Source organism: Acartia tonsa, chromosome 3 (genome assembly GCF_053477335.1).
Source record: "Acartia tonsa isolate MP-2025a chromosome 3, ASM5347733v1, whole genome shotgun sequence".
Lineage (NCBI taxonomy): Eukaryota > Metazoa > Arthropoda > Copepoda > Calanoida > Acartiidae > Acartia > Acartia tonsa.
Window position 1 is genome coordinate 12,405,790 of NC_137262.1, and position 15,176 is coordinate 12,420,965.

The 15,176-nt window shown below is 32.3% G+C and overlaps 2 protein-coding genes across 2 annotated transcripts in view; both read right to left on the reverse strand.

Moving 5' to 3' along the window:
• Positions 1-6,842, reverse strand: part of LOC145314004 (NFX1-type zinc finger-containing protein 1) — a 55,165-nt gene extending 48,323 nt beyond the window's left edge. The window contains exons 1-14 of the mRNA XM_080153729.1: positions 6,055-6,842; positions 5,543-5,670; positions 5,292-5,436; positions 4,944-5,089; positions 4,232-4,515; positions 3,746-3,875; positions 3,195-3,346; positions 2,934-3,016; positions 2,436-2,564; positions 1,959-2,047; positions 1,653-1,701; positions 1,385-1,465; positions 905-1,049; positions 452-573 (exon numbers count right to left, since the gene is read on the reverse strand). Of these exons, the coding sequence (XP_080009855.1) occupies positions 452-573; positions 905-1,049; positions 1,385-1,465; positions 1,653-1,701; positions 1,959-2,047; positions 2,436-2,564; positions 2,934-3,016; positions 3,195-3,346; positions 3,746-3,875; positions 4,232-4,515; positions 4,944-5,089; positions 5,292-5,436; positions 5,543-5,670; positions 6,055-6,179 (1,808 nt within the window). The 5' untranslated portion in view covers positions 6,180-6,842. The remainder of the gene's footprint in view (positions 1-451; positions 574-904; positions 1,050-1,384; positions 1,466-1,652; positions 1,702-1,958; positions 2,048-2,435; positions 2,565-2,933; positions 3,017-3,194; positions 3,347-3,745; positions 3,876-4,231; positions 4,516-4,943; positions 5,090-5,291; positions 5,437-5,542; positions 5,671-6,054) is intronic.
• The window catches only part of LOC145313959 (RNA-binding protein 25), a 307,513-nt gene that overhangs the window by 255,219 nt on the left and 37,118 nt on the right, over positions 1-15,176 (reverse strand). The gene's annotated exons all lie outside the window — the stretch shown is intronic.

Here is a 15,176-nt window from a genome sequence, read left to right on the forward strand (position 1 = left end):
CTTAATTCAAATATTTTTTACTTACCAACCTAAAAAGATTTTGTTTCAATATCTTCAAAATCACAGGAGAAGTACTGTATTTAAGATATACCTTGATATACGAGAATTTGAAAAAAAAATGACTAAGTTCCCCCGCAGGGCTGCTTGTAAGGGGAAAAATTTTTGAAAAAAATAACATGGTCTCAAATGATTCCAAATTGCCTAATTCGGCGAGAAATGCAAAAAAAAAAAAATTTTTGGTGGCGGCGGAAAACGGCGGCGGGCGGCGGGAGCGGCGGTCCCGCCGCCGTTTTTTTTGAAAGATACCTCTAGTTGGGGTAATTACTGACCCAGCCCAAAAGATTTTATCCAATTATCTCTAAAACTAAGGGAGTAGCACCCAAAATAAAAATGCTGGTATGTCGTGGCACGAGTCACCACATTTTACCCCCCCCCTTAAACATTATCATACCTGAGCTGTCCAGAATAGGCAGTTAATATTGTAATGAAACTTGGCTCAACTCCTTGCTCAACAAAATATTTGGCCAGGTTTCTTGCTAGCTCTCCTTCTTGGGTATTTACTTTGCTTCCACTCTAGATTTAAGGGTAATCTTAAAACTTGATTTTCAATAGCATAGGTACATGTACGTACAGTACATTTAAATTTGATCCAACTGCAAGTAACGAATAGTTCGGGATTGTTTTCATTTTAATGTTGGTATGATAATTTCGTTTTGAATATTTGTACGGGGATTGCTCTAGCAATAGGGTACAAATTTTAAGGGAATAATGTAAGCTTAGCATATCTACAATAATTACGTTTTATAATGTAAGTGCGTCTATCATCCTATCTCATTTTCATATCAGCTTCACTTTAATTAAGTAAAATGTGCCGATAAAATGTAAAAACTAATTAAAACCTTACCATAGTTTGGTCTTCTGCAAAAGAATGATCTAGGAAGAACAAAGATTTGCTTATGCCCGGAACTTTAGTTCGTTTTGTCACCGCCAGGTGGTTCTTTAAATCAGGATAAACTGGCAACAATAGCTTTGAGATTTCAGGGACCATTCTACAGAGAACAAAAAGGATTAATTGCCTTACACCTAGGTATCTTTGGGGAAAAGATAATGGACGATAAATAAATGATCATCTCCGATGATAACAAAGAAAATTACCCCTTCAACAGATTATAAATATTGATTGAAAGTTTTGGACACTGTTAGTTTGAGCTAACACAATCAAGATATAATAAAAGTACCCAAATCCTTTCAGAGTACGTTTATAAAGTTTAGGGATCAGAATAATCTACAGTGGAAATGTCCCTTCCCTTTTTATTTAAACCTAACTTGTCCTATCTAACCTCAAGTCCATTTGTTTAGGATGTAATTTTAATTATATTTGTACCTGTGTTGTGTATTAAGTTGAGAATAGGGCAGTCCAGAGTTTATCAATCTTTCAAACAGTGATATGTCATGCTTTTCTTCCCTAAAAGATCACAAAAATCAATATATAATTACTTGGATATTGCACCAGATTTTCTAAAGAAGGATTTTTTCAGCTGGCTACTATAACAATACCCACATCTACCCATGTTACCTCATCCCCTCCCCTCTTACTAGAAGAACATACAGACTAATAAGAGGGGGCTGTTGGAGCAACAAGAATATTTTACCTTGCCAAGGCGTAGCTAGCAACTTGCGGTCTCAACTGCATGTGATCACCTTAATTTTAATTTCAATGAGTAATACATGCTTTTAATATAAAAATAAAAGAGATCAAGCAATGAAATAGATTAGAAACTTGTAAAGAAATGGATTATAAATTTTGGGAAATAAAAACACATAATAAAATTAGATCAAAGAAAGTTAAAGCAAACATAGGAAACTTGACAGCCTTTAATTAGGGTCAATTAACCTCTTATATTTTTCTTCATAAAATGTTAAAAGAACATTCATTACCACTTATGCAAATACTTTACCTATAAGAATAAGTTGTTGAGTTGATGCAGGAATACAAGCTTGCATATGAGATTCTAATATCTCTCCAGCTTCTTCAACTAACACAATTCTACAATGATTGCAAGATTGCAATATCATTTCACTACTAGCTTCTACACGCCCATAGAGGCCTCTAGGGGCAATTGATTTGGGGGGACGGGCTAACACTTCTTAACATTCATTTTATTTTTTATAAAGTAAAAAAATGTAGGGTTAATTTTTTCTTGGGAAGATTTCTCTTGGGGGGGAGGGGGGTTGGTCGTAACCTTCCCCTAAAATAGTTATAAAGATCCCAAGACCCTCTCAGAAGCTACACTGTAAAGGAGAACTACATTATTTCAGGAGTTAAAGAGATTATCGGTAAAGACAGGCACAGATCATGTTACTTTTATATAAGGATTTCAAAGTCTATTTCCTAGTTTCTATGTATCTCTTTCTATATTTATCTTGTTGTTTACCTGGGTTGTAAGTCATTAATTATATTGAAATACTTTGCAGCTCCTGTACTCGTCACTCCTAGGATATCTGCCCTCCTGAACAGAGACTTTGTCTCCTGGACAATCAGGGACTCCAGTTCTTCACTATACCTGGAATGGAAAAAGGAATTTTTTCTGGGAGGACATATCTTTTAAAACCTGACAAAACTTGTTTGATTATAGAGTTCCTACGCAAAAAAAAGGTTAAAGATTGTAAAGCAATCGGCATCACAATATGAGTCAAAATATTTAATTATTGAAATGCAGAAATAAACTGTATAACAAAATGAAAAGCAAAGAGCATAGACGTCCAAGGGAGGCGCACAATTTTTTTTCTCCCCTCAAACTTTGAAACACCACTTGTTACGCCCCTTCAATCCTTTGAACCCCCTCATTTAACCACCCTCAAAAAAAGCTTGGACGTTTTTTCTAAAAGTACATTGTCTAAAACTAAAAAAACAATAATTAAATGTTATCTACCTTTTCATTAAATCCTTAATATTCTCTTGAGATTCTTGAGCATTGAGAGTAAGTTGGGACATCTTGGAATAAAGTTCTCTTTCCTACAAAAACATAATCGATATATATATACCTAATGGGTATATATTTTTAAAAAAAACTTTAAAAATATATAAATGCAATAAAAAAATCTCGAGTCTGATGTAAGAGTAAATACCTACACTGTTGCAAAATGCATTACACATATACAGGTAATGTGATTAGTTGTAGTAAGTAACAAACCTGAGTGTAGAGATTCTGATTTCTTAGCTGACTGTCTTTCATGTACTGTCTGATATTTGATACTGTGTGACTTTCTATGACAGTTGACCGACTACGACCTCCAAGGCGGACTACTTTCTGAGTATAAGGCAACAGTCCCTCAAGAAATTGATCTGCAATTTAACAAAAGCAATTATAGTCAAATTGAATCTAATCTAATAAGTAATAACATCATATTATAGAATAAAATTTAGTGGAATCTCTAATTTTGCATTATTTGCTTAAAACCCGCAGGGAACCAAAGCAGTATATCTTTCCTTGACCTAACCAATCCTATTTATTGTCTTCATTAAATCTTGATCAATTGGATCAAACTAGCAAAGTCCAAACTTTTCCATCAATTAATCTAATGTACAGAAGAGTACCTACTAAATGTACTTTATTGGAAATGGGATACCCCATAATTGGGGATTGTCTTATCTCTTAAAATCCCTAAATTAGGTATTTTCTATCAATTCATTATTATTATCTTTAATGCTTGACATTGCCTTGCTTCAAAAAAAAGTATTTACCTAAAGCACTATTTGTATAGCAAATAACCAGAATAGGATAATTAGATTTCTCACACCAGACATGTTTATTTTCTAACAAGAGTTGCACCAGAGTTGTACCAATCAAAGATTTTCCAGTTCCAGGAGGACCCTAAAAATCCAACATTGAAGAAACAAGTTTACTTATGGAATAAAGTGTAACACGTTTGTTTGATGGTTTGTATGTTTTTAGGACATACAGCGAGTCAAAATTCATTCAGGTTTTACCTACCACCCCCCCCCCCCTCCCTTTAAAAGAAAGCTTGAAGAATTTGAGGGAAATCCCCCCCATCAAAAGATTCAATGAAAAATTATAAGATTAAAATCATTTTTGATAGACCCGAAGGGAAAATTGTCGGTTATACGATGCTATATGTTATTTATAGAAGGGCTGAGAACTGGTTCTAATCCAGAGGATATAAATCGGTTTCAAAGCCATACTGAAAAAAAACCTTGTAGTGCACTTACCTGGACTAAAGATATTTCTTGACTAAGACAACATTTTATTGATTTATTTTGGGAATCATCTAACAATTCATAATTATCTAAATCTTCAAAATTTATTTCCTCACATTTTTCAATATCAATATTTGTTTCAAATTTATCATCTTTCTTTTTCATTAATAAAGTATACACTTCATTGACAGTCAAAGGAGTGGTTTGAGCATTATAAGATCTATTTTTCTTTAAAGAGTTGAATGTAATTGGGAATTTTGTTTTCTTCAAGTATTCTGGCTGCTCTATTTGAGTATCTGAATGTAAAAGATAATTAGAAATCAAAAGCAAAAGAATCTATAAATAAAGTCTAGACGTTCGTCCATACGGCACAGGTAGCTCTTTTTGTTTATTTAGGCATGTTATGTTTGTCCTGTCAGTTTCAAACTTAGGGTGATGATTCCTGCAACAATTAGGTAAAATTTAAAAAGCGTAGCAACTTGATTATCGTTACCAGAAAGTTCGTACTTCTTTTTAAACCATGCAATTTTTTTACAACAATGATTTATACTTTTAAATCAATATTCGGCTTATTAAGTTTTGACATTCTACAAGTATTCATGTTCGTTTGTTCTACCGTATTATTTCAAAGCTTCGCTTTTATGGATGCTGTCATCTTTGTTTTTGATTATACTTTTAAATTTTCCACATAAGTAAAATCAAATACAAATGAAAAAATCTAAACCTGCATCAACAACATATTTTGAAAGTGGAACATTTTCAGAGTTTGCCAAAACTTTCAAATGATGAATATAAGCTTCTAAGTAAACTGAGTATTCATAAACTTTATACACCAATGAGTTTTCTATATCTTCGCTGAGTATTGAGATTCTAAAAATAAACTTTAATGTAAAAATGACAGAATTAAACATAAAAAACTTTATTTCAGGTGACACCACCACATTATTTTGTCCTTTTTTTAGGGAAGGGGTGGGGGTAGAGGAGTGTGCTAAGATATTCTTAATTATCAATTATAGGTAAGAATACTTTACAATTCCATGAAGACTTTATACTAAAATTTTCATCAAAATACCTAAATTCAGCCTTCTGTCCTTCTTTAGGAACATCCAGCTCTGCCTTGGTAAGAACAATACCTGGATCTTGCACCCTAGACCTACAGGTTTCAGGTACAAGAACCACGAGGGATCCAGGTAGAGGTAGTTCATCACAACTATTTCCTTTAAAATGTTAATTTTGGCTATTATACATAATTTTACTTGAAATAAAAGGTATATATTTTCATATAATATATATTTTTGCATATTTAATTCAATTCTGACTCACCTATAGAAATAAGCTGGTACCCCAAGAATTTATGAGACACCTGTTGGCTAATTTTGTAACTACCAAGAAATTTTAAGTTACTGATATTTGGGGATGTTGGATTATTTTGCAACTCAGATAAAGCATCCCTGAAAAAAAATTGTAATTTTCAAGCACTCTTAAATTATAACATCAAAATTAGGCCTAATATATTTATAATAGACAACATTGTACAAAAAGGCATAAGATGTACCTATTAAAGAACGTGTCCTAACTTTTGAGACTTTTTCTTAAAATAGCTACTCGGTGTTTTAAGTAAGTAGTAGATGTAAAATGATCCATAGAATTTAGACAAGCCATTGTTTTTTTGTAGACCTCTTATTTTTGAAGAAATTCAAGGTTTTTTTTAAAAATTAAATTGGTTTAATGGGCTAAAGAAAAATCATAAAAGTTAGGACACGCTATTTGCCTTCATTGTTGCTTTATTTATGGGCAAATTTCCTTTTACATTGATTTTGTATTTGTAAGTTTACCTCAATGGTTGAACAAAATCTTCTAATAAAAGTTTATACTGCCGTTCTAAGTAGGATTTATTAGAATCCCAATTCTTAGGTATTTTATCTGGGGGCTTTAATAATGTCGCGAGATTCCAATCCATTTTTTAAAAATCTCTGAAATATTAAATATGAAGAACAACAAATGTATTAATAATGTTTATTTCAGTATAATATTAATTATTTGATTATATTTTTGGCACAATGTTTAGAACTGATTTCTTTATCAATAAACAAAGCATAAAGCAACTATCTGCAATTACAGTTTTATAAAAGTTTAATTGTCCTTTTTATTGTTTAAAAATTTGTAGCATATTTCATATTTCTTTTAATTAGTGGTTTTTAATACATTAAAATACTAATAACGTATAGTATAATAAAAGCATTGTAAGATATAAATACCTATCGTTTAAGTATTTAACATAAAATCACCAGAAAAAAAGCATAATTCAAATTTGATGAAGCTGAAATAAAGCATAAATGCAAATGAGTTTGGGTATAATACTGTTCAACTGTTTTTGAAAAGTTGTTTGAATACATTTTATAATGTTTAAGGATATGAATATTGCATAGTATTGCATAGTGATTCAAAGCAAGCATTATAAAAACATTAATTTTACATTTTAAAACAATATTATGCAGAAAGTTTGTTTAATATTAATGTTGTCAGCTGATATTCAGTCTTGTTTTCTTCTTGGTCAAGACTAGATTGATAATTCTTTATTCCGGCTACTAGGTTACTTTCCCTGGATCATTTGTTATCATAATAAAAAGTAAATTTAATTTAAGTTCTATATAAAACTTCATTGAAAGCAAACCCTTCTAATTATTTCAGAGATATCTTCTTTACAACAAAATATATTTTTATTTAGTTTATAATTTCTATTCTATAAAACCCCCGCTACCCTTACACTTTTTAAAAAATAATTTGCCAATGTTTCAGAGGCCCTATTCTTCATAAATCGGAACAAAATCAAATGATGCTTTGAGAATTATATTTGTTCCATGTTTTGGCGTTTTTGAGTTCTTATCTATAAAACACAAAAATTAGTCTTCGCCAGTTGTAAAGAAATCGATTTATTATTATTTGGATTTTATACCAGATTTTCATGTAAAGTAAAGTGAAACTTGTAGCTGGATAAAATAACGATACCCCTAATCCACTACCTTTCCCCCATCCCCTCCTTACCTACTAGATGAACGAACTGACCAATAAATGATGTCCATGTTAGGAACCTAAATTGACAACAATTTTCCCCATGTCAAAGTATCCACGTATATTCTAAAATTATTTGCATAAATGTATGATAACACTAACATGTATGATAATTTAAACACTAGTGACTCTAATATAGTATCATTTAAATTTCTATGTAAAACTTGATTAAAAGCAAACCCTTCTAATTATGTCAGAGATATCTTACTTTATATAACAAAATATAATAACATATGTAAAGTTTATACTTACTATTTTAAATAAACCCAAATACCATAATTTCTTTATGTATCCATTTTTTATTACACAAAGTTTCAGAGGCCCTTTTCTTTATAAACCTGCTCAAATTTGAATGATTCATTTATGATAATCGTTCGATGTACGCACTTTTCTCGGTCTCGACGTTTTAGAGATCTTAACTGTAACACACAAGCATTCAGCTACTTTAGTTGTACAAATGTAAGATAACATTCCTTAATAAAGACACAGTTTGTTCATTTTTGCATCCAATCATCACAGTAAAAAGCTTCAGCACATTTTCATGAACCTAAATAAAAATTATAATCTTAATGGCGAAGCTACACTAAAACAATTTATGACTATAAAAAACAAAAATTTATTGATCAACAATCCATTATGACATGTCATATATTAAGTTATAAATTTTAGATCTTTCTTCATGTGGTTAGATTATTTTTGCTAGGCAACATATGGAAAAAATGTCTTTTCTAAAACTTATATAATGAAAATTCATATTTTTATAAAATCTAACAAAATCTTACAATTTTATAACCATCCACAGGTTTCTTAATATCCAGAATATTGACAATCTTATTAACAACCTCTGGAGTAACTTCAGTGCATACTTGGTCAGGGAGTGGATCTAAGGTGTATAGCAGGCAGAGTGGGAGTACAGACTGGTTCAGCATCACCAGGTGTGGGGAGGAGAGCAGGGAGAGAAGGTGGGGGAGACCATTCTTGTCAAGTATTGTACGCATTATGCATGGGTTTTGGGTCTGAATAAAATTTAGATTAATTGAAGTTTATTATAAATAAATAATGTTAATTAACCTTTCTAAAACTATTGATTTTAGGAATAACCAAATGTTTAGGTTTGTCTGTTTTATAAATGTTAGAGTGATTGTCAATTTTGAATTTCTCCTCATCTAGAACAATTTTTGATGCATTTCCCCCTACAACTTCTAATAAACATATTGTTTCTTGAGATAAATTTTCATTTAAGATATACTTATTTTATTTAAGCCAACATAATTCAATAAAATCATTGATAAAGTAACTTTACTTTCATAAGATCTATAATAGACTAACCTTGACAATAACAGTGCTGAACAACCTTCCCGTCTCCACATTAAGCTGCCCAAGAGCTGTTGAAAACTGGTTTTCAACACTTCCCATTTGTACAAGCTTATGAATAAAGTCCCCATTCTCTCCAACCCTGCGGGCCACAGCCTCGCTGCACAAGGAGAGCAGCCTGAGAATGGCCACCAGCTTGTGCATATGGGCTGGGTCATCGAGGTCTTCAGAAAACTTGAGTAGGTGATTACCAAGGTCTTTGCTTATCAGCAGATCTCTATAATAATAAAAACAAGTACATATTTAAGCATTTAACAAATATATATGAGCATAAGAAATTTCATAAATTATCAACCAGATAACTTCAAGTTTTACCTGGATTTTGGATTTACAGAACAGTTTCGTAGACATCCTAACAGAGCATGACGCACTGACTTGTCCCTATGTTTAAGATCCTTTTAATAAGTTTAAGGGTTGATTAGCCATGTTAAGTCAAAAGTAAAAGTGGGGACTATGCCAAGGCCTAAAAACAGGTAGAACTTAAAACCAACCACAGTTAGGTCTTTCAGGCAAATGGACTTGCAATCGATGAGCATTAACAGGAAAGAATTTTAACATTGTTCAAGACGTTTAACTTTTAATCACTAATCTAACAGCACGACACGAGTTTATGAACAGTAATTGAGTTAATAATAAAGGATCTTTTCCTGATGGAAAGAGTCTCAATTGCACTGTCTATAAATTCTGGAGTAGCTATCAATTCCGCATTTTCGTCACTTGTGCATAGGTTACCTATAAAGGAAATCACAAAATATTTAAATAGAAAAAAGAACAATCTAGTCAATAAGTATAATAAAAAACTATTTGGAATGTATTATAAAAAACACAGCAACAGGCATTTTATATATCAATATTACAAAACGAACTAAAATTATGTTTTTTACTGTACTTCCTGTAAAAAAGTTAAGATTACCTAAAATAAGAAAAGCGCTAGCGCATAGAATTTTATCTCTTTTCAACCAAGATACAAGAGAGGACAGGTTCACATCCTAAAAAGTAAATAAATACCATAATCAATAGTATCATTTGTCAAATAACTTTCTAACTTTCGTTTCATTTGCCAGATTTATTCTTTAAAAGATTGCGCATTTTTTGTTTTACCTGTTCAAAATACAACATAAATTCTGTGGAATAATCATTACCTGAATTTGTGCAGTCCCAAGGACCATAACAAATAGTTCAGCCATCAGATCCTTATCAGCTTTCCCAGTTTCTTCATCCTTTTCCTCGCTGTACATGCCAATATCCAGGTTGCTTTGCAATACATTATGCAGCTTTGCTTCAAAGAAAAGACGACTTTTGTCATCGTCTTCTGTTAGCGTGATCATGGCAGTTATCAAGTCAACGTTTACATCAGCACCTGTTGTATATAAAATTTCACACATGCCATTACCCAAGCAAGTTAGTCTAAAAAGTTTTGGGCCAGGAATGAGAGAGAAAGGTTATAAAACTTAGGGTATTAGTATAATTTGCAGTCCAATGTCCCCTTCTCTTCCTATCTTTTTCTAACAACCTAATAAGGCTGACTATTTGTGTACCACTACTTCACCATTTGGTTTCTCCCCTAAAAAATTCCATATTCAGAAAAATCACCTGAAGCTTTTATAATGTTAGCCGCAGTAGCAGCAAGTTGAGAGTCAAAGAGAAGAGCTCCCTGATCACCATCCGAGAGAACTACAAGAAGGTCTTCAAGAGAACCTGTGTTGTCAACCTGCAACATAATAGGTAAACTTTGTGAACTGTACAATTTATTTCTAATGATGGTTGATGAACAGGGGAAGGAATATTTTAGGTATAAAATCATTTTGGCTTAATAATATCCACCAGTGAAAAGTAAGGGTGTCTTCTAAATAGGTATTTTCTTTGTTGATTACCAATCAGGGTTGTCATTTTGGGCAGGCAGTTTTGGGCGGGCAGTTTTGGGCGGGCAGTTTTGGGCGGGCGGTTTTGGGCCGCCCAATATAAGGTCCTTTTGGGCATCCCCCTTTTAGGGGGAGAGAAAAAGGGGAGGGGGTTAAAAAAGAGGGGGGGGGGGCGGGCCTATTTTTTGGGTGATATCCTTATACTAAAGTAACAGGATGTGTGTCTGTTTGTTTGTGTGTCTGTGTGTTTGAACCGAAGGATCTCGCTAACCGCTGAACCGATCGGGTTCTCCTTAACAGGGTAGCTTCTCATAGGTTCTTGGAAGGTTTATAACTATTTTGGGGGAGGGTACCACCACCCTCCTAAGAAATATCGCCCCTAGAAAAAAATTATACTCCCCCAAAAACTTTTTTTTATTTTTTAAAACTAAAAATAAAAATGGGAGGAGGAAACCCATCCCCCCCCCAAAAAAAAAAAAAATTATTCCCCCCCCCCTCCCCAATTTTTTTAAAATTTTTCTTTTTAAATCTAATATAATAATAAAATTGGATTATTAAATTTGACTCTCCCCTCCTCAAGTGCCCCTAGAGGCCTCTAGGGCCGTAGCCGCCAGTTAACTATATAAATTAGTAAGCTTTTTTGTATCTAGAGAAGGATTTCGCTAACTGCTGAACCGATATGGTTCTCCTTTCCAGTGGAGCCTTTATAGGTCCTGAGATGGTTTTAGGCTATTTTATTTCTAATAATAAGTCTAGGTATGGTTTTAGGCTATTTAATATCCTTTTATATGCTTTTTACGACATTTGCCCAAAAAGGGTGCCCAAAACCACTTTTGGGCGCCCAAAACCCGCCTAAAACCCTTTTGGGCAATTGGGCCGCCCAATATAAAAAAAAGTGCCCAATTCGACAACCCTGTTACCAATACAGCGTAATATTGTACTCTAGAGTAGAATACAAAATACTTTGTAACCATATTAACCTTTGAAAATTTTTGGGTAAAAATAGTTTATTATGGTTGAATATTTTACCAGTTTCAAAATGACACCTTTATTTTTTATTGATTTATTTACCAGAATAAGGAATGAAAAACTATATATTAACCATTGAAAATTTTTGGGTAAAAATAGTTTATTATGGTTGAATATTTTACCAGTTTCAAAATGACACCTTTATTTTTTATTGATTTATTTACCAGAATAAGAAATGAAAAACTATTTCAAGTATCGATTAATATCCGGTGGATTAGAACCAGTTAATGCCAATAAAAAAAAATGGTTTTAACCTAAGTTTTTAATTTTAATATCCGCGGAAAGCTGTCTATAATACCATTCGATAAATAACTATTATTACCTGTTCGGTGTTTGCAAGTATTTTCGTGATAGAGTTTAAAGTTGGTGAGATCAAATGCATATTTTCTGTATTGTCAATTATAAAATTCTGTAGAAACGCCGGTAATACTACAAATTTATTTTACAATTAAAATTCTATTTAAAAGCGTCAACGCATATAGAATATGAGTAAAATAGCTTGAAAATATGCAGACTTAAATTTAAAATAAAATAGCCTTAAACCATATAATAAAGAAGAACTCATTCGGTTCAGTAGATAGAAAGTTTTTAAGGGACAAACAAAAAGCTTTTCAGGATAGAAAGTATGTATTATATAGGATGAATTTTAAATAAACCTAAATACTCAAAATAGGTATCTGATAAAGATTTAAAGATTTTAATGTAGATCATATCATAAACTGTAAAATTCCTAGTATTAGTTTGGTATTAAGAAAATGTTGTTGGCTGATTTTATCCACAGCAGTACCAAGAGTTGCAAGTAATCCCAAACTTTTCACCAACTCTCTTCCTGAAAAAAAAGTAAATAGGAAAAAGTGTCTCATTTAGGTATATTTTTAAGAATGTTTTTTTATTTTCATCTATATCAAGGACACCTAAGTATTTTTTGAGGGGGGTAATCTAATGTATTTTAAAAATTTTGAGGGGGTTGTAAAGAGGGGTTTAAAAGTTTGAGGGTAGTAAGCAACCCTTTACGTACACCCTATCTACTGGATTTTTATGATTTATCATAATCTTTTTATATTTTCAACTTTAGTGAAATAGACACAAAAATATTTACCTTTTGGATTATTAAAGCAGAGATTTCCAAATAGTCTACAGATCTCAATCATCAATTCAGCACTGTATTAATTTTTTTTTATTCATTTTAGTGGCATGCAGTGATTCACCAGGGGTGTGTGAAACTATTAAGATTTGAAAAAAGGGAAAGGCAGGGCATCCTATATTTCAATGAATTCTAAGCACCCCATATTGACACCCTTAAAAACCCTCCTACCGAACGCCACTAGTTGAATATAAACAATATTTTTCATGTAATTTAAAATAATTGCATAATCGTACCTTAATTCATCTGGCCACTTTGCTGTTTCCATCTTTTTCCCATCTAGCAATTTTTCTCTAAACAAAATAATTTGTATCATAATGTTTTTGATATAAAGTGAAATCTAAACACAAATACCTACATTACTTCTGAGTATTTTTAAATAAGATTTTTTGGCCACCAACCTATTTTCTAATTCTCTAGCAGAATTAGCCAGATCTCTAATAAATGCAGCATCAAGTAATTGTTGTTTAGATATTGCATCTGAACTATCCAAAAATATTTTCACTTCCGTCTCCATTTTATGTTTTGATTCTGCAATATGTTAAAAAGTATAAAACATTTTACTTTATTTATCACAGATGGTATGATTCAATAAATATCTAAAAACAATAACAATTTGTGACATACAACACCCCCAAAATATATAAAGGGTGAGCAAAAAAAAATGCGTAGATTTTAAAAATTCAAATTGCGCGGCTTGTGTTAATGGTAGAAAAAAGGCACGCATGTCGTTAGAACCGCTAAGAAGTCTATTTTCAGGAAATATAAAAACGATTCCTGTGCTACGCATAGTTTAGGAGCTACGTGTTAAAATGTCCAAACTGGTGTAAAACTTGACTTGCGAGTAAATTTTAAAATATAACTAAAAATTAGAGAAGATATTTTGCAAAAAGAGATGCCTACATTTTTAAATTTCAAATTGCGCTGCTTGTGTTAATAGTAGAAAAATGTTACGCATACCGTTAGAACCGCTATGAACTGTATTTTTTGGAAATATAAGAACGGTTCCTGTGCTACAAATAATCTAGGAGCCAGATGGTAAAATGTCCCAAAATTTACTCGCAAGTCAAGTTTTAAGTCAGTTGGGACATTCTAACACGTAGCTCCTAAACTATACATAGCATAGAAATAGTTTTTATATTTTCTAAAAATAGACTTCTTAGCGGTTCTAACGATATGCGTGCCTTTTATCTACCATTAACACAAGCCGCGCAATTTGAATTTCAAAAATCTACGCATTTTTTTTTGCTCACCCTTTAGTTCCAAGAAGGGAACATAAAAAAAATTTCTATACTGTTTTTCAGATTTGGTTTCCTTTTGTTTTAATGTTTGAAAATTATGATATGGCTTAATACTAAATCTATTTAACAATAACAATAAATCTAGGTGAAGGCAATCCGAGGCACCAATAAGAATTTGGACACTAAAGAACATGAGAACAAATTGACAGAGATTTCAGATTACCACCCCTGATCAAATTCATGTTTTAGTGTTGATAACAATTTGAGCAGCCAACCAAAGTTTAGCCGGGACTAATACTGGCACTAAAAGTTTTCTGAGAAATGTTCCCTCCACATAGGATATCACTAACCTTGTTGCCTATAATACAGAGAGGGTTTAAAATAAAATAAATAAATTTTCTACAGTAAAATATTAAACTTGCCCCAACTGAACGTGAAGTATACTTACTTTTTCTAAATTAATGCAGCGTTTTTTTCAATGTTGTTGTATCGCTTTATGAAACAACTAGCGGCTACGCCCCTAGAAGCCTCTAGGGGCACTTGAGGAGAGGGGAATCGAATTTGATAACCCAATTTCTTATTTTAGATTTTAAAAGAAAAAGTAAAAAAAAATTTTTTTTTTTTTGGGGGGGGAATTTTATTATAGGGGCGATTTCTCTTGGGAGGGTCGTGGTACCCTCCCCCAAAATAGTTATAAACCTTGCCGGGACCTATGAGAAGCTACCCTGTTAAGGAGAACCCTATCGGTTAAGCGGTTAGCGAGATCCTTCGCTACAGACAAAAAAAAAGCTTAATACTTTATATAATAGGATATAGCTTAGGTAGCCTCATCTTTCATTTTAGAGATAAAAATAGCTAAAAAACCTACCCATGGAGTGAAATTGATAACTCAATCGGTGCAGTCGCTACCGAGATCTAAGCGGACAGATTTATTATAGAATTATCAGTTAAAATTTTATTTATTGACGTTAAAGTTTCAATGCCTGGCAAAATATGAAGAGGAAATCAGTACAATGTCCAATCACGAAGTTTTTTTTCCTATTATGAAAGTATAAGTTTTGTTTCGGGTGTAATGTGAGAATTTTTGTAATTATAATTTACCTGGCCAGAACTGACTATTTTATTTTGTATAATTTTATTGAGCAAAGCAGATTTTTGCATTCTTTGTTCTGAAGCCGACCATAGCGCTGGCTTTTTCAATTTCATGGCAGTCATAAACCTAAGAGTATTAGATT